The sequence below is a fragment of the Spermophilus citellus genome (assembly GCF_964194105.1).
Source record: "Spermophilus citellus genome assembly, chromosome: 9".
NCBI classification, from domain to species: Eukaryota; Metazoa; Chordata; class Mammalia; order Rodentia; family Sciuridae; genus Spermophilus; species Spermophilus citellus.
In genome coordinates, this window is record NC_138191.1 from 66,174,269 (window position 1) to 66,194,140 (window position 19,872).

General features: G+C 32.3%; 1 protein-coding gene across 1 annotated transcript in view; it reads left to right on the forward strand.

Moving 5' to 3' along the window:
- Window positions 1–19,872, forward strand: part of COL24A1 (collagen type XXIV alpha 1 chain) — a 421,320-nt gene that overhangs the window by 23,840 nt on the left and 377,608 nt on the right. The window contains exons 6-9 of the mRNA XM_081305079.1: window positions 10,714–10,767; window positions 13,222–13,275; window positions 16,191–16,244; window positions 19,328–19,381. Of these exons, the coding sequence (XP_081161205.1) occupies window positions 10,714–10,767; window positions 13,222–13,275; window positions 16,191–16,244; window positions 19,328–19,381 (216 nt within the window). The remainder of the gene's footprint in view (window positions 1–10,713; window positions 10,768–13,221; window positions 13,276–16,190; window positions 16,245–19,327; window positions 19,382–19,872) is intronic.

A 19,872-nucleotide genomic window follows, 5' to 3' on the forward strand; every position in this document is an offset into this window, starting at 1 on the left:
GATCAGTGTTGCCAAAAGCCACAGAAAAGTCAAAGGGCAGGACATTGACTTCTCTGTAATAAAAACAATATTAGGAAATCCCTTGGCTCTTCTGATGGAAGATTCATGCTGAACTTTGAGAATCCAGATTCAGCCTAGTATAAAGGAATAGATAAATTTTAGAGAACTAATGAGAGATTGAATTGTGATAAAATTATGAATTTGTTTTCCTGCAATTTCTTGAAGTGGATCTTACCTTGAAAAGCTGGAGGCCAGGCTGATTTCTCTCACTTCTAGGTGTCAATTTTTTTCTATCCATATTCCCATGCAGTTTTTTTTTTTCATTATCTCTTTATAATTTTAATCTTTCTTTTTAGTTCAAACATACTAATTATATATATTTATGGGGTACTTCAGCACATATATACTATCCTTATCATTTCTTTGTGTTTAGAGTCTTCGAGCTCCTCTTTTCTAGTTCTTCATAAAATATTTAATAGGTTGTTGTAAGCTAGTCACCCTACTGTGTACTGTAGAACACAAGAACTTATTATTTTTAAGTGTATTTTGTTACTCATTATTCCTTCTCCCTTCATCTACCTTCCCCACCATCCCTCTCAGCATCTAGTAATCGTTGTTCTACTCTCTTCTTTGATTTGTTTTGTTTTAGTCCTGGGGACTGAACCCAGGGTTGCTTTACCACTGAACTATATCATCAGTCTTTTTTTTATTACTTGAGATATAGTCTCACTAAGTTTCTGAGAATTGCCTCACACATACAATCCTCCTGTCTCAGCCTCTTAAGTTGCTAGAATTACAAGAATGAGCCACTGTACCCAGCTTTTAATTCTCTTTTTTGAGACCAATGTTTTTGACTTCTGTATATGATTAAGAATATATGGTATTTTACTGTGTCTGGCTTATTTCATTTAACATAATGTCTTATAGTTACATCCTTGTTACTGAAAATGACAGGTTTTCATTCTTTTTATGGCTGCATGATACACATCTTCCATATATTCTTTATCCATTCATCTTCTAATGGCCACCTTGGTTGATTCCGTATTTTGGCTAATGTGAATAGTGCTACAACAAGCATGAGAGTGCAGGCGTCTTTTTGGTATACTGATTTTATTACCTTTGTAATTGTAGTAGCATGATAACTGGATCATATTATAGATCTATTTTTAGTTTTGTGAAGACTCTCCATACTGTTCTCCATAATTGCTGTAGTAATTTACATTCTAACAGGAGTTTATGAGTTTCCTTTTTTCTACATCCTCACCAGCATTTGTTATTTTTTGCTTTTTTTTTTTTTTGATACTAGGTAGGATGAGATTATACCTCATTGTAGTTATGATTTCCATTTCCCTGATGATTACTGATATTGAGCATTCTTTATACACTTGTTCAATGTTTGTATATCTTTTTTTGTTTGTTACTGGGGATTTAACCTAGAGGTGCTCTACCACTGAGCTTCATCTCCACACCTTTTTTATTTTGACACAGAGTCTCACTAATTTGCTGAGGCTGGACTTGAACTTATGATCCTCCTGTCTCAGTCTCCAAAACTGCTGGGATTTCAAGTGTGCACCACCAAGCCCCAGTGGCTATCTTTTTAAAAGAAATATGTGTTTAGATAATTTGCCCATCTTAAAGTCAGATTATGTATTTTTATGTTGTATTTTTGGGTCCTTTATATATTCTGGGTATTAATCCTTTGTCAGATGAATAGCATTCATTCCATATATTAATTACTGCCATTCCATATATTCTCTCTTTACTCTGTTGATTGTTTCCTTTGCTGTATTATGTACAAGGGTTTTAGTTTAATATAATCCCATCTATCTATTTTTGCTTTTGTTGCCTGTGCTTTTGAGATCTTATTTTTTAAAAATATCATTGTCTATATTGGTGTCTTGAAGTGTTTTCCTATATTTTCTTCTAGGAATTTCCCAGCTCCAGTCCTACATTTAGGTGTTTGATTCATTTTTAGTTGATAGTTGTATATGGTAAGAAGTAGGGGGTTATTTTGTTCTTCTGCATGTGTAAGTCCACCTTTCCTAGCACCATTTAATGGAGAGGCTATTCTTTCTCTCATGTATATTTGTGGTGCCTCTGTAAAAAATCATTGACTAAAGATTATTTCTGGATTCCCTTCTGCTCTATTGGTATATGCATTGATTTTTCTGTCAGTACCATGCTGTCTTGGTTATTACATTCCTGTAGTATGCCTTGAGATAAGGTATCATGATGCTTCTAGCTTTGTTTTTTTTTTTCCTCCAGACTGCTTTGGCTATAGTTTCATATGAATTGGGGTATTGTTTTTTTTTTCTATTTATGTGAAAAATACCATTGGTATTTCAATGGGGATTATATTAAATATGCAATTTGCTTTAGGTAGTATAGAAATATTAATTCTTCCATCCATAAGTGTGGGAGGTTTTTCCACATTAAAAAAGAATTTTTATTAGTACATTTTAGTTTTACATTATGTCACTTTGACATATGCATTCAGTCATGGAAAATAATTTGCTCCATTTTAATCTCCAGTACTTCCACTTTCCTTCCTCTTCTCCCTCCCACTGTTCCCCTTCCTCTAATCTACTTGTCTGCCTTCCATTTATTTATTGCTTTTAAAACTGATGTTTTTTAGGTAGAGTTCAATGTGATATATTCATATATGTACATAGCATAATTTGGTCAATTTCATTCTGCCATTCTTCCCTTTGCCAGTTCTTCCTTTTCCCCCCTCAATCCCTTTCTTCTACTCCACTGATCTCTCTTCTGTTTTCAGGGGTACACCACCTTTCTTTCCCCTCCCTTATTTCACTCTAGTGTCCATATATGAGAGAAAAAAAATTGATCTTTGATTTTTTGGGTCTGGTTTATTTCACTTGGCATAATGTTTTCCAGTTCCATCTATTTACCAAAAAATGTCATAATTTCCTTCTCCTTTACAGTTGAGTAAAACTACACTGTGCATACATATACTGTATTTTCTTTATCCATTAATCTGTTGAAGGGCACCTAAGTTGGTTCCATAGCTTGGCTTTTTGAATTGTGTTGCTATTAACATTGATGTGTCTGTATCACTACAGTATGTTGAATTTAATTATTTTGAATAAATATCAAGGAGTGGGATACCTGGGTCATATGGTGGAGTGTTCATACTGTTTTCCAAGGTAGTTATACAAGTTCAGTCCTACCAACAATGTATGAGTGTACTTTTCCCCCATTTCCCTGATGGCATTTTCTCCTCCTCCTTTTTTAAAAAAAATATTATTGTTATTTTTATTATTTTGTTTGTTTTGGTACCAGGAATTGAACTCATGGGTGTTCAACCCCTGAGCAACATCCCTGGCCCTTTTTATATTTTTGTTTTGAGACAGGGTCTCCCTAAATTGCTTAGGGCTTTGCTAATTTGCTGAAGCTGGCTTTGAACTTGCTATTCTCCTGTGTGAGCCTTCTAAGAGTCACTGGAATTACAGGCATGTACCACTATGCCCAGCTATTATTTGTATTTTTGATGCTTGCCATTCTAACCAGAAATCTCAGTGTAGTTTAGATTTGCATTCAAATCAAATCAAATTTGTTCCTAGGGGTGTTTAACATTTTTCCATATATTTGTTAGCCATCTATATTTCTTCTTTTGAGAAGTATCTCTTTAGTTAATTTGCCCATTTATTGATTGGGTCTTTTTTTTAAGTGTTTTTTTTTTTTTAGTTCTTTTTATGTTCTAGATTAATCCCCTGAAGGAAGAATAGCTGGCAACGATTTTCTCCAATTCTTTAGTCTTTCTCTTCATGCTCTTGTTACATTTGCTGTGCAGAAACTTTGTAATTTGATTGCTGTCCCACTTATTTATCTTGGTTTTATTTCTTGAACTTTAAGAATCTTGTTAAGGAGGTATGTGCCTTCACCAATATGTTAGGGGTGTTGAGCCTGTTTTCTTCTATCAGTTGCAAAATTTCTAGTTTAATTCCTAGGTCTTTAGTCCACTTAAAAGTTGACTTTTGTGCAGGGTGAAATATAGGGATCAAATTTCATTCTTCTACATATGGATATTCAGTTTTCCCAGAACCATTTTGAAATTTATTATTAGTTAAACATGATAATAGAATGCATTTTGACATATTATACATATATGGAGTATAACTTCCCATTCTCTAGTTGTACCTGATGTGGAATTACACATTGATCATGTATTCATATATGCATATAGGAAAGTAATTTCCAATTCATTCTACTCTCCTTCCTATTCCCATTCCCCCTCCCTTCCTTTCATTCCCCTTGTCTAATCCAAAGTACTTCTGTTCTTCCCTACCCACCCCACTATTGTAATTTATGCATCCACATATCAGAGAGAACATTTGCCTTGGTTTTTGGGATTGGCTTATTTCACGTATGTTGATAGTCTCCAGTTCCATCTATATACTGGCAGTTACATAAGTTCATTTTTCTTTATGGCTGAATAGTATTCATTGTGTATATATACCATATTTTTTTTATCCCCATTCATCTGTTGAAGGGTACCTAGGCCGGTTCCATAGTTTAGCTCTTGTGAATTGAGCTGCTATAAACATTGATGTGGCTCTTTCACTGTAGTGTGCTGATTTTAAGTCTTTTGGGTATATAACCAAGAGTAAAATAACTGGGTCAAATAAATAGTGGTTCCATTCCAAGTTTTCTGAGGAATCTCCATACTGCTCTCCATAGGGGTTGCATCAATTTGCAGTCCTACCAGCAATGTATAAGTGTACTTTTCCCCCACATCCTCACCAACATTTATTGTTGCTTGTATTCTTGATAATTGCCATTCTGACTGCAGTGAGATGAAATCTCAGTGTAGTTTTGATTTGCATTTATCTGATTGCTAGAGATGTTGAACATTTTTTCATGTATTTGTTGACTGATTGTATTTCTTCTGTGAATCATCTATTCAGTTCTTTTGCCCATTGATTGGGTTATTTGTGATTTTTTGGTGTTAAGTTTTTTGAGTTCTTTATATATCCTGGAGATTAATGCTCTGAGGTTCAGCACCATTTTTTTTTAAAGACTGTCTTTTCTCCAGTGTATGTTTTTAGCATCTTTGTCAAGCATCAGTGACTATATCTATGTGGGTTGTCTCTGTGTCTACTATTCTGTTCCATTGGTCTTCATATTTATTTTGATTTCCAGTACTGTGTTATTTTTCTGACTATAATTTTGTAGTATAATTTCCAGATCATGTATTGTAACACCTCCATCATTGCTCTTCTTGTTTGGTCTTTCCAATTTTTAGTGTCTTCTTCAATTTTGTTCATCAATATTTTTGTTTTTTCATTATAGAGTTAATTTGCTTTCCATGTTAAATTTATTCCAAGCTATTTTTATAGCTTTTACTAATGGGACTGCTTTCTCTAATTTTCAGCAAGTTCATTACTGAGCTATAAAAATGCTCCTAATTTTTGTATGTTGATTTTGTATACTATAACTTCACTGAATTCATTCTAATAGCCTTTTGATAAAGTCTTTAGGTTTTTCTCTTTGAGGAATCATGTCATATGAAAATATGGACAATTTGGCTTCCTTCTCTCCTATTTGGATGCCTTTTATTTTTCTCTTTTGCCAAATTGCTCTGGTTACACACCATGTATTCATACTATGTTGAATAAGAGTGATGAAAATGAATTGTTCTTACTGATCTTAGAAGAAATACTTTCATCTTTATCCCATTCAATATAATTTTGGCCATCAGTTTGCCTTCTATAGGCTTTATTATGTGGAAGTGTTTTCTTTCTGTACCTAATAAGTTATTAGTTTTTATCATGAAGGGATGCTGCGTTTTATTGCATGCTTTTTTCTGAATCTTTTGAGATGCCTGTATGGTTTTCATCCTTCATTCTGTTGATGTGATATATTACATTATATGTTGAATTATCCTTGTATCCTTGGGGTAAGTCTCATTAATCATTTTGATATGTGATTGGATTCATTTTATTAGTGCTTTGTTGACAATTTTTGCATTTATGTTCATCAGGATATTGGTCTGTGGTTTTGCTTTTGGTTCTTTCATTTTGATATTAGGATAATGCTGATCTCAGTTTAGAAGAGTTCTTTTTTCCCTTGAAATTACACATTAAATCTTGCTACTCATTATTGAGGTGTTTGTTTTTTGTCTTCGTGGTCCAATTTTGTTAGATTATGCGTGTCCACAAATACATCAATTCCTTCTAGGTTTTCCATTTTGTTTATGTGGGACTATCATAATAGTCCTTAATAATCCTTTGTATTTCTGTGGCATCAGTTATAATTTTTCCTATTGTTTCATTATCTTTGAGGTTGATTAAACCTATTAAGTTATGTATCTATTTTTTCCTTGGACTTTTTTCATCTGAAAATTATTTTTATATTATATCCTCAAACATTTTTTCTATATTTTTCATGCAATTTGCATATTTGTGATGTTATTTATTATCATCTGTATAATCATACCATCATGATTGCTCCTTTTCATTTCATCCTGTGTGAATTCATTTAGACTTTATCCATATTCCTTTACTGATTTTCAATTTTATTTAACCAGTTTTTGATATAATTTTCATCTACAATGGTTTGTCTTTTGCTCTTTCATAGCTTTCTTAAGCATTTCTGGTTCACTTTCATAATTATTTATTCTTTTTATCCTTTTTTGAAGGTGAACTTTTAAAATATTTTGTAACTCATCTTTGAACTATCTTTTTGTAGAGGAATATCACATTGAAATTCTTTTAAAATATAATAACTATATGATTGAATTCTTTCTGTTACATGAAATAATTTCTCTGCTGGTGAATGGTTTTCTTCTATTTTAAATTTATGTTCGTATCCTTCTATTTCTCCCCTTCTCATAATATCTATGTGTAGGTCCCACAGTGATTAATTTATGGTCATTACATTTTTTCAAATAAAGGTAACTATAATCTGGGTTGTTTCAGAATAGTACAGAGAGAGACCAAGGCAAGTAGAATAGTACACAGAATCAAACAGATTTTACTGCCTTAAACACCATAGTACTGTATTTTTTATGTCTTCTTCTCAGGGCATGTATCTTCTCATTTTCCATGTATCATTTGTTTTGTACCCTATGTACCACAGACTCTCTGAGAAGAGATATTATGATTTATGCTTTTCATTTCTTTTACCACCTTTCAAGACCAGAAATCCTTTAGGTTGGATTTGGTTGTAGATCATAAAATTGATAGGTTCTTCTTCTTCAGTTGTATCTTCCCTGGTCTTGATTCTTTGGAACTAAATCCTTACTGGATAATGAATTATTTCTCCCATGGCTTTCCCATTCCCTTAAATGTCATCATTATAATCAAAGGATTGTTGCAATGTATTTTTAATTCTGATAAACTTTTAGAACTATCTGTAGTCTGTATAAGGTATAGAGTCTGAGGAGGGTTTTTTTTTTAATAATCTTTCCACATCGTTCATAATACAAAGTTTCTTAGTATGTGACAAATAATCCTTGTATTTTGTGGATCATGGTTGTGGTCCTTTCTGTTTCATTTGAGATGCTGTTTTCTTTCTTTGGTGCTTTTTATTTTCAGTTGATTTTGAGGAAAGGAGTATAGTTTGAAAAATGTTCATACTCTTCCAACATTTGCCCAAATTCTCTAGTGATCTTTTAAAAACACAGTTCACATCACCTAATTTATCTACTTCAGTTTTCAGAGGAAGAGAATTGAAGCATTTACAATGAACTAAAAACTCAGTACTTGACCCACAAAGGCAAATAGGATATGGTCCCTCCTTATCTCTGCAACATCATTGTGTTCTACTTTCCCCCTTTCCCTATTAGTTTTCTTCTAGTTCTTCAGTAAAAGAATGATATTTTTATTTTATTTATGCTCTCTTTCATTTATTCTTATTTTCTGGAATTTTATTTTCTCCCGGTTTCTAATTCCTATTCATCTTTTAGGTTTATCTAAACATTTCCTCAGAGAAGCCTTCTCTGACATACAGTATAAATTAGGTCCACTATGTTCATCTCCATCTTGGTTGCCTGTTCTTTTCCTTCATATAATGGAGTAAAATCTGTAGTAATATGTTTATCTGATAATGTGTGTCTTTTAATCTAGACTGTAACTTCAGGAGGGCTTGGAACTTTATAATATTTACTGAATGAATGAATGAATTTTAAAAGAAATAATAGATGCAGAACTTTGAAAATTACCTGACCAGGGATTACTCACTCTTAAAAGTGCTGTTCTATTGAATACATTTGCCCTACCACATGTGTTAATATACAAGTAACATTTATTGAGTGCCTGCTATGCTCTATGCCCACCTTTTTTAAAAAAAGTTAACTGCATTACAGTTTACTGGTTACCTCCTATATACCCAGACACAGTGACAGTTATTTTATAATCAACACCTTCAAAACTCACAATAATCCTAAAAAGTAGATTTTTATAATCAATATGTTAAAAATGAGAAACTTAGGGTTATAAAGGGTAATTGACCTATTCAAGGTCATTCAGCTAGTAAATATTTGAAACATGATTTAAATTTAGATTGGATGATGAAAAGCCATTCCTTTTCCTTTTCAGTCAAGTGTGCTTTCTCTAACAAACACTGTGAAAGATTTTATAGAAAAATTTTAAAAAATTCTATAAAATTATATTGTTAATTTCTTCCAAATGCCTATTAATAATCTATTATCAAAGACTTGTAAATACAAAATTATAAAGTTATGAAAATTGGTTTTTATTTAGTGCTTATTAAACAATTCAAATATTTTAATTATGACATAAAACATGCCTTATTTTCCCCTCAGTACTTAAATTAAATACATCTTAGTTCATTTGGCCTCTGCAACAAAATACTATAAACTTGGGGACTTGTAAACAACAGAAATTTATCCCTTATAGTTCTAGTGACTATGGAAGTCCAAGATGAAGGTGTTGGCAGATTTGATATCTGGTGAGGGTCTGCTTTTTGGTTCACAGATAGCATCTTTTCACTGTGTTCTCAAATGGTGGAAGGAACAAATGAACCCCACTGGGCCTTTATAATGAGATACTTCCTGCATATGCAGTTATAAATCTGCCTTACACTAAATGTAGTATTTAGTTCATTCATGAAGGCCCCACTCATATCACTTAGTCATCTTCCTAGGCCCCTTCAGTTACCATAAGTTTTTGGTTAGGATTTCAATATATGAATTTTGAGTAGACCCAAACACTCAAGTCATAGTATATTGTAATATTAACTATCTTCACAATGTGAATGGAATAGTATTTTCTTTTGTCACAAAGCAGTATGACAGGGTGCTAAACCAAACTAGAAAATTTTTTAAATATATTATATTCATTTTTAGTTCCAATATCTCCTTCTTAGTCAAATATTTGGGGGGAATTAAATTCAGATCAACAGCTGCTAATTTTTTATTATAACACCAAAACCAGAACTAATTTGAAAAAAAAATTTTTCTTGATAATATATGAAAACATTTTTTAATGGAAGCTAGTGATACAATAATGGCTATGAAAACATTTGAATAGCTCAGGAAGAATGCCCTCAGATTAGGTTTGAATAGAAATAGTACTCTTCTCTCAATATCAGGAAATACATGAAACATTTTATTGTTAGGTGGTAGAAGAAGAAAAAATAAAAGAAAAAATGGGCAATTTGAAATATATAATGAATATCAGAAGACAAAATGAAGTTTTGAGGAATAGTTAATATCAAGAAGAAAAAGAAATTTAAAAAATGCTATATAGCTATTTTTTTTTCAACATAACTCACTCATTCCTCCCTTGATTTTTTAGTCAAAATGTCTCCCATCAATCTGTCTTCCCTGTTCTCTTTTCAAACTCAATGTAATCTTGGGTGTACCTGTCCTTGATATAGACACAAACTATATGAAATTAAATTTTATAGGTTAAAAATGTCATATGTTGGCAATTACATATGACTTAAGCTGGAGTCATCTCTTTATTTTATGAGAATTAGAATAGAAACATAGACGTTTGAAATGAGGTGAATTAGGTTACACTGCTTATTAGTGATGAGGTTAGTATTTCATCTTTGATGCATCTAATTTAAAACCTTTACTAGTTTTACTGCAATAAATGAAATGTGTGTATGCTCTAAAAACACCAAAAACAATGTCACATCAAACAGTGCTTGATAACAATTAAATGAATGAACAGATAAATGAATTCATGTTCAATTGTATCACAAATGAACATGTATTCTTCTATAGTTGATTGCTAAACATAAAAGACAACACAGAGTGCCATTTGAGAAAGTTAAGGAATAGTTTCCTATTTCTTATTTTAAAAGTAACATTTAAAGAACTCAAAACACTTATAACAGCTTCTCAGGTTTTGCTTCCATGCTTTGTTTTATAAGTCATTTAACTTTATTAGAGACCCCCTGGTGTGCTACATTCTCCTTCCGTAATAAAAGTAAATTTAGGTAAAAATTACCCACAAAACTACTACTTATGGTCTCAGTAAAAACCAGATATAGTGGCTATAACCATAAGTCATGGACTTCCTGCTGCCATTTCTGGCCAGATTAAAGAGGACACTTGAATTTCAATTCACCCCTGCTGATTTGGGTAAGGGCATTAATGTTACTTTAAAATCATCAGCATCAGGGAATTAGGGACAGGAAAAAAAAGAGTTACTCTGAAGCGGAAACAGAAACAGATGTGTCTACTAGTCATGTCTAATGCCTTGATATTTGTTTTCCAAGGGTCCACCTGGTCCAGCAGGTATTCCAGGTCCCTCAGGAAAGAGAGGTCCACGGGTGAGTCGATGAGCTTCATTTCCCAATGCTGTTAGGATTAGTAATTTACCCATATGTTTTTTCTAGTATTGTACAATATGTACTTGCTCTGGAAACTTGCCTGGATTTTCCAACTTAGCTCTACCTTTGCCAATTCAAAAGAAGTTTAAGAACACATGCAGCCTTGTTTATTTGAGTGTAAATAGCCAGGCAAAAAATTCTCTGTGAAGATATCCAAGAAAGATCTTAAAATTTGTAGACTGGTGACCATTCTGTTGCTATTTGTAACATTTATTCTTAGTTATATAGTGATCTCAGTAGTCTAAGATGAGGTTCATTTAGAAAATGAAGAGATTTGGGCTGCCTTAAAATAGTGCATTCCTGGATTACACAATGGAAAATACTGGGGCTATTGACTAGAAAAAAAATCGCCTTCAGTAAAAAAGCTGCCTTGCAGATCAGCAGTAGTTTCTCACATTATACAGGTTCAACAAAAGATTTATTGCTATGTTAGAATTAGTTTCTTCAAGCTAACAAAATAAATGTGGATTTTTTACTAAATAATATTTTTTCAATGATCTAGAAAAATAATTGTGTTGTAAAGACAAATGCAATTGTCTTTTATATAATATACTTTCATTTTTATCCTGATTATTTATTACATAAATAATTATAAAGAAAAATAACCTTAAAATATTACTCTAAGTTTTGCATGTTCATACCAAACTCTTGTGCCTAAGATAAATTCTCACTGAACTCTAGCTGCTGTACAGCATTTTCTCAATTTCTCCATAGTTAATGACCTATCACATTCATCCAATGTCCCTCTAAACCTTGCATATTCTCCTTTAGCACTGGAACAATTCCCATCATCCTACCACTCTGTGAGGAGACTTTGGATCCTACTTTTCTGAGGACCTGGGACCTTCTTTGTACTAATTTTATTCCCTCTCCACCACTAAGACTGTTATGCTCCCAAGAGGATGAACTTCAGGTTCTGATCTCCATCTATTTTCACGATACACTACTTTGCTTCCCAAATTCCTTTTTTCTCTCTTTTGTCCAGTCATTTACTTAAAAAAATGTATGCTTTTTCAAAAGGCTAGTTATTTCAATTGTGTTCTTAATTTCATCCCCTTCAATAAATTACCTAACTTGAAGGTTGAAACTTCACTTTTTTTTCCTCTAAGTTTTTTTCCTATTTGGCAATAACTAATACGTTATCCCTCTTTTGAAAATCCTAAACTTTCATTGAAATTAATTTTTCCTAAAATATTGTCCTTGCTAACAGTTGCATTACTGAGCTTTGTGAAATAATAGTTTATACCTGTTACTTCTACATCAATAATTCATTCATTACTCCCCATACTTTTCCCCCATGTACTTCATTAAAATTTAATTTTCAAAGGTTATCAATGAAACATCATGAAATCAAATCTATTTCTTAAGTTTTCATTTTGTTAGACATATTGTCAATATTTACACTGCTGATATCTCTTTCTGAAATAGTTTTATTAATATAGAATTGAAGAGGCTACTAAACATACTATCAACTATAAGTTTGGCTAAAGAGAACTGAGGTTAAGTACAAAACCCAAGTAAGTATGGGAACCTGGAGATTTGGAGGCTTTCAAAGATAATTCTCAGTTCCTCTACTTATTGGTTATATAAATGTCCTCATTTGTAAATGGGAATAAAAATGACTACCTTGCAGGATTGTTACAAGGATTAGTAATAAGAAATATAAATCATGAACATAGCTCCTGGCACATATAGGTACTCAGTAAATAAAATCAATTTTTAAGTTCAGATCATATATTTTATCATTAAAGTATAATCAAATTGACAAATATTCATATAGTACCTAACATATGTTAGACACTATACTAGTAATAAAAAAATGAGTCTCTTTTAAAAATATTTATAATCTTATAACTAAATACCATGTCATTAAACAGTCAAAATACAATAAAATATTTAAATAACAGATTAGAGAAGTAAAAGAGACGTACCAGGGCAATATAATAGTTAATTGATAAATGAATTATACATTCAATAATTTTTATAGAAGTTAGTAGGATAAATAATTTTATTCTGATGTGGCTAGAATTTTTAAATGAGGTAAGATATCAATTGAGACATGAAGAATGATTTAGATTGGTATGAATTCTGAATTTCTCAAATTCAGAAAGGGATAGCACATATTGAGAGGAGTAACTAAACAACTGTACTTTGTTAGACTTGTTACTTTCCATAGCCTTTAAAAGTGCTAAGCAATATGCTGTGGCTGGATTTAGGGGTGGCAAATAAAGGAGATAAAACATATTTTAAAAATTTACTCATATAATGTTAAAAATTTTTGAAAAAAGATTATTAATTTGATTAGATTGTATTATTTAATGTTTATTTGAATAAGCACTGAAATTTATATCTGTATTTATTTCTAAGAATAAACAGACCTTTTCACATTTGCAGGGCATGCCAGGACCACATGGAAATCCTGGGTTACCTGGATTACCAGGTCCAAAGGTGAGTGATTATTAATGATGACAAATGATGCTCATATGATTTTTCAGGCAGAAAATACACACACACATTTGGTAAATGGTGTGATAAGCCAGAGAATCAGACTGCCAGAATAATTGTAAATTGAGGAATAAAATGATAAAATCTAAGGAGAAAAATAGAAGAGCTCCCCTAAAACCTAGATTAGACTCCCTTTAATTCTTGGATGATCTGACATGTACCGGCATGAGGGATACCCCAAGAAGCTTCACAGAGAGCAACAAGTGATTGAAAGTTTGAAAGAATTAAACTAACTTTAGCCACTAATCACAACAAGGAAAACATTTTAGAGACATGACAAATGCCTTGGTAAACCTTCTCACTGATATTCAGGAAGGGCCACATGTTATCTAAATTCCTTATCCTTGGACTAATTGACTCACACTATTAGCAAAACTGAAAGAAGCCCCTCCTAAAAAAATTACAAAACCTATTTTTCAAAGGAGATATTTCAGGATTTAACTGCCTAAAAAACAGAAAAAGTCCAAAGGAGATAAGAAAATCTAAAATTTCTTCAACATATCACATCTGATACATAGTATACAATCAAAATTTCTAGCCATAAAAAGAAAAGAGAAATCTGATTTGAGGTTCAAAAAGTGGCCAATACAAACATATCTCAAGAGAACCCAAATGTTAAAATTAGCAGTTGAATATTTTATATTGACTATTTAAATATTTTCAAGGAAAAGATGGTCATAATGAGTGAGCAGATATAAATCAGCAAATTAAAACTATGTAAAAAGAATCAATTATAAAAAAATTAACATGGTATTTATAAGTAAAAACATAGGTCACAAAGGATTTTATTATAGTTAAACTTCTCAAGGACTATAATTTCTTAAATCCTTTAAAAAGTATTTGGAAATTATTGCCTCAAATTAACTCACTTGATTCTGTAATAAAGATTATAATATATTACAACCAATAAATAAGATTTAACCTTTTTAGACTTCATTCTCTTTATCTGCAAAAGGGAATTTATTAAATAAGCTCTGATATCTTTTAAATTTTAAACTTGCTACTTTTTTTTGAGATGGATTCTCATCATGTTGCCTAGGCTGGTCTTGAACTTCTGCTTCAGCCTGCTGACTGGTAGGACTACAGGTGCTCTCACTGCAATGCCTATGTTACTACCTTTTTAAAAATATTTTTGATGAAGAATTGAATTTGTAACATTAAAATATAACCAAAATAATTTCTGAGGTCAATAATCTTGAAATCAATGATCTAAAATAGTAGCCTTTACTGGTAGATGTGGTAATAGCTATGGAAGGAAAGAGATCAACCTCAAAGACAACTTTTGTTTTAAAATTTTTCTTTGATTATATAACACAGGGCTCTTTGACAAATTCCTGCTTTGTTTATAAATTTATAATCTGTACAATGAAAAAAATGTGAAATATTCAAAACTTTTCTCTTGATCTTCTATCATTCATCAGCTTAAATGACATTTAAAAGCATCTTTGAATATGTGAAAGAAGATACCTTTTTATTTCCTTTAAAGTAAATAATTTTTAGAACTATCTAGGAATGTAGAATTATTTATTCTCAGTTGATAAGGATATCAGAATTTGAATTGTGAAGAATATCTACTAGACCTTTATTTTGTGAGGTGTGATAAATAGTTAAACTTTCTTTGCTACTATGCATCTGTCTTTGTTTTGGGTTGCAATATCAGAATATCTTAGACTGGATAATTTATGAAGAAAACAAGTTTATTATAGTAAATGATTCTAGAGGCTGGGAAGTCCAAGCTCTCAGCATTAGCATCTGCTTGACTTCTGGTGAGGGAATTTTGGCAGAAGGGTAAGTACATGTGAAAGGGATTAGGAGACAAAGGAAAACTACTTTATAACATCTTGATTGTAATAATTAATGTAGTTATGCTGAGAGCAAGAGAGCTCACTCCAGAGAGATGGCACTGTTCTATTCATGAGGTCTTCACCACCATTCCCCAAATACCTCCCAGTAGGCCCCACTTCCCAAATCTGTTGCATTTATGATTAAGCCTCACCATGAATTTTGGTGGGGACAAACCATATTCAAACCATGGCAGCATCATAAGAAAGATTGTTTTAATATTGTGTCAAAAAACTTTGGCTGAAACTTAATGTCATGTTTCTTTGAAATGTAAAAGATTAAGATTTCCAGACTATGTAAAGTATCTATTTTTTGGAACAGAATGAAAGAATTTCTCATTTCTATTTTCTTTATTATGAAGGTGATGGGTGCATTTTCATTGCAAAATTTTGGCAAATACTCAAACAAATTTTAGGATTATTATAAGAAATTTTCCTTTTCTAAAGTAACCAGTCTCCCAATGCTAAAATAGGAATGATAACTCAATGGGTCACAAAAATGAAAGAGATAATACAACCTTTACCTAGATTTTCTGAAGAAAAATGTTTCAATAGTAATATTACTTTATATTTTTAAAATCAATTCTCTCTAGAGGATTTTTAGCAATCTTCTCAGCTCTCAGCATTTAAAAATAAGATTAATAAAACTATACATTGAAAAGGTAGCCAGACACATTAGTATACACCTGTAATCACATTACTCAACAGGCTGAGGCAGGATTTCAAGCTTGAGGCCAGCCTCAACTTAGTGAGAACCTGTCTCAAAATAAAAACAAATTTAGAAAAGGACTGGGAGTGTAGTTCAATGGTAGAGCACTTGCCTAGATGTGCAAGACCCTGGGTTCCAACCCCTAGTACTGCCAAAAAAAAGTAAATAATCCGTGACTACATCAATTTGAAATAATTTCATTTAACACCATATGATGTATATAGAATCCAATGATAGGTAACTGAATATATGTATTATACTATATAGTATTCAGATTTTTCCAAGTGTTTTGTAACTATTTTATCTAGGGCCCCAAAGGAGATCCTGGATTTTCCCCTGGTCAAGCTGTTTCTGGAGAAAAGGTAATTATTTGTCCATGAAATAGAATCATAGTAAAATGTTTTGGTTATTTAAAAATCATATTTATCTTCTTAAGATGTAGATTTTATTGTATCAGAGAAAACAGCATAAAACCATTGGATTTTAATGAAGGAAGAAATATTTGAAGAATTAAGTAAATTATGTCCCATCAGTTTAACTTACCAATTTAAATCTTACCATTAATTTTATTTAGTGCCCTCTGGGGCTACCATTGTGCTACCTACCAATTAGGGGTGCATGGGATAAAAGAATTAGAGTAGGATGTGGTCTTAACCTCAAAGATTTTGCAATTATTACACATGAACACGAAGATACATAATTCCAATGCCATTTTATATTTTTAAGAATATTTTCACATACTTTATTCTGTAAGTACCATAGTAACTCCCTGTGTAATAAACAGTCATCATTATCTTATTTTATATTTGAGAAAACAGAATTAATAGATTTTAAGTGGCTCATCACATGGATAGCAAGCAACAGTTAATGATATGTCCAAATTTTCTGATTTCTTATCCAGGCTGCTTTTCATATTACGATAATACTCATGAAATACAAACAGTAATGTTCTAAAGTAAACAGCAACACAGTCTTTATTGGGAAAAGGATGCTGTTTTGCAGTTAGAGTAAATACAAGTGGAGTCTTTAGGAGAACATTTGGGAAGTTTTATTTAGACTAGTACTTGGTACATGTGATATAATTGTAGGATGTTTTTGTTTATGTGGCATATATTCACAAACTTTAAAAATCCCTAAGTAATTCTGGGCTGAAATTTGATCTTCAATTGGCCTTCAGAAACTGTTGTCAACTTTAAAAATAAATCACATCTTAATAGTGGACTCTAAAGATAAATACTCCAATCCTCTACAAGTAAATCTTTAAAAACTTTTAAATCTAAAATTTTAGGAATTTTATTACTATGATGGAACTGAGTTTATTAAGTCTAAGTAACAGAAAGGGACTGAAAGTTTATTACTAGCAATGGTATTTTTATTGATCTCTTCATTACTACAAGAAAAAACATCTTGCAATCTGAGAAAGAAATATAAATGTCTACTTTTTAAAATATCTAAATATAGTGCATTTACTTTCTTTTTTAAAATTTAGAAATTAAAGGCCCACTGTGTTTTGGTGACTGCTTTAAATAAAGCCTCCAGATTAAATGTAAACATTCCTATCAAATACTTGATTTTATCTTTCTTTGTGGTTTCTCTGTACAAAATATAAGGTGGTTCAGTATGGAAATTGAGAATTTTTTTAACCTTTTGAGTTATACACAAGTTGGAATTAATTCTACATAAAATAAATGTAATTAGATATAAAATTTAATAGCAGTTTGTCATTAAGCTGTAAGTCGAATCCAACCTTTATAACTGAGAAATGTATTTCTAAAATGGTAAAATTTTAATGCAGTCTCTTAGGAATTGTATTTATATGAAATTGGGTTCATATATATTGAGGAAACAGATTAGTAACACCCATCAACCTGAATATAAATAAAATCAAACTTATATTGGTGGAAATAAAGGGGTATTGGATAATTATATTTTAATTATTTGTCCATTTTTGCAATAAAGTTATTGTGAAAAATCAAACAATAGAAGTAAGGATCAGGCTCATCCTTTACCATGTAACTCCTCTAAGTAACATCTATAATAAATTATACACAAGTTTTTAAGCTCTTTGAGACCTCAAGGGCATGTATACATAGTTTTTACGTGGTGTGGTTGTTCCTTTTCCATAAGACAAGTGAGAAGCAGCATTAGAATGGGAAAGCACCCTGTTGTTAATAAGAAACATTCTTTTCTCTTTTGATTGTTTAATTTTACAACATAATAAACAGACTGAACAGAACATACAGTTGTTTTGGGGTTTCCTTAAGATTATTCTCTAAATACTCATTTATTTATTTGGTGGTTGGGTTTGAACTCAGGGCCTCACACATGTTAAGCACCTGGGGCTCACCCTCAGCACCCCTGGCCTTATTTTTCCCACTTCAAATACATTCTTTCTACCCGTAATAAATCCTTTGCAGTGTGAAAAGAGAAAGTGGGTGGGGTTTTGTTTGTTTGTTTGTTTTTATAAAGTGTACCTTAAACAAACTAGCTCAAGATTATCCATGTTTTTTATCTCTGCATTCTCCCAAACTTTTTTTTTTTTTTTTTTTTTTGTGGTACTGGGGATTGGCCTCAGAAGTCCTCAACCACCAAGTCACATCCCCAGCCCTTTTCTGTATTTTATAGACACAGAACCTCACTAAGTTCCTTAGTGTTTCAATAAATTGCTGAGGTTGTCTTTGAACTCGCCATCCTCCCCCCTCAGCCTCCCAAGATGCTGAGATTATAGACGTGGGCCACCACCTGGGCCTCTCCCAAACTCTTTTTGGCGCACAGTTTCCTGTGAAAGACAGGAACCTCACCTGTCTCCTTTCTCCCTCAAAAGCATTCTTGTCTCCTTTCTCCCTCAAAACATGCTGGCAGGTCCTTCTCGAAGTGCTAGGAAGGTGGGTCTTATTGGTGAAGTTTATTCTGGTCAAGTTGTGTCTGTCACAGCAAAACAGAGCGGCCTCCCAATTAACATTCTCGGTAGTGATTCCCCAGGGGCCCATCTGAACAGCCCACACTACAGTAGCCCCGGAAGCGGAAGTAAGCCTTCTTAGGTGCATGCTGTGAACCCAGTTGGCTTTCCACACACCTCTAGGTGTGTTTGAGGTCTTCAACGAAAAAAGGAAATTGGTTTACAAAGTATCTTAGAAGTTTTAAGAAAATGCCTTCAGATTTTTTTTTTTTTTTTAATGATGGAAATTTTAGGAGTGAGGGCATTTCTAGAGAAAGGAACAACAGAGAAAAAGGAGCAAAGGCATAGAGGTGGGAAAATACAATCCAGTTGTTCTGAGCTCAAGAGGTAAGGGAACCTCGGAAAAGGATTGAGAAATGAGGTGAAACTTGAGCATGATGGTGAAGATCAGAAGTGAATGTCATAAGGCCTTGATGTACAAGATTAAAGAGAGTTTTAATTTCCTGTTTTCTTTCATGACATTAAACCCCCATGTTTTGTTTATAGGGTGATAAAGGCCTTTCTGGATTAATAGGACCCCCTGGTTTGCAAGGTGAAAAGGTAAGAAGAGGTAGTTTTACTTTGACATAATTGGATGTCAGATGGATCCTGGAGCTTTTCAACTACTACTATCTTATTTTGAAGTTAAGCTTAAAATCAGTGTTAGCAGTGTGAAAGAGAAAGTGGGTGTTTTTTGTTTGTTTGTTTGTTTTTATAAATTGTACCTTAAATAAACTAGCTCAAGATTATCCATGTTTTTATCTCTGCTTTTTCCCAAACTTTTTTTTTTTTTTTTCCTTTTCTTGGTACTGGGGATTGAACTCAGAAGCACTCAATCACTGAGCCACATTCCCACCCCTTTTCTGTATTTTATAGACACAGGTTCTCACTAAGCTAGCTGCTTAATGCTTTGCTAAATTAGTGAGGCTGTCTTTGAACTCATAATCCTCCTGCCTCAGCTTCCCAAGCTGTGGGGATTACAGATGTTTTAAGGAAATGCCTTAAAATTGCTGTACTTATTTAGGAAAATGATGCCCACAGAAAAAAAAAAA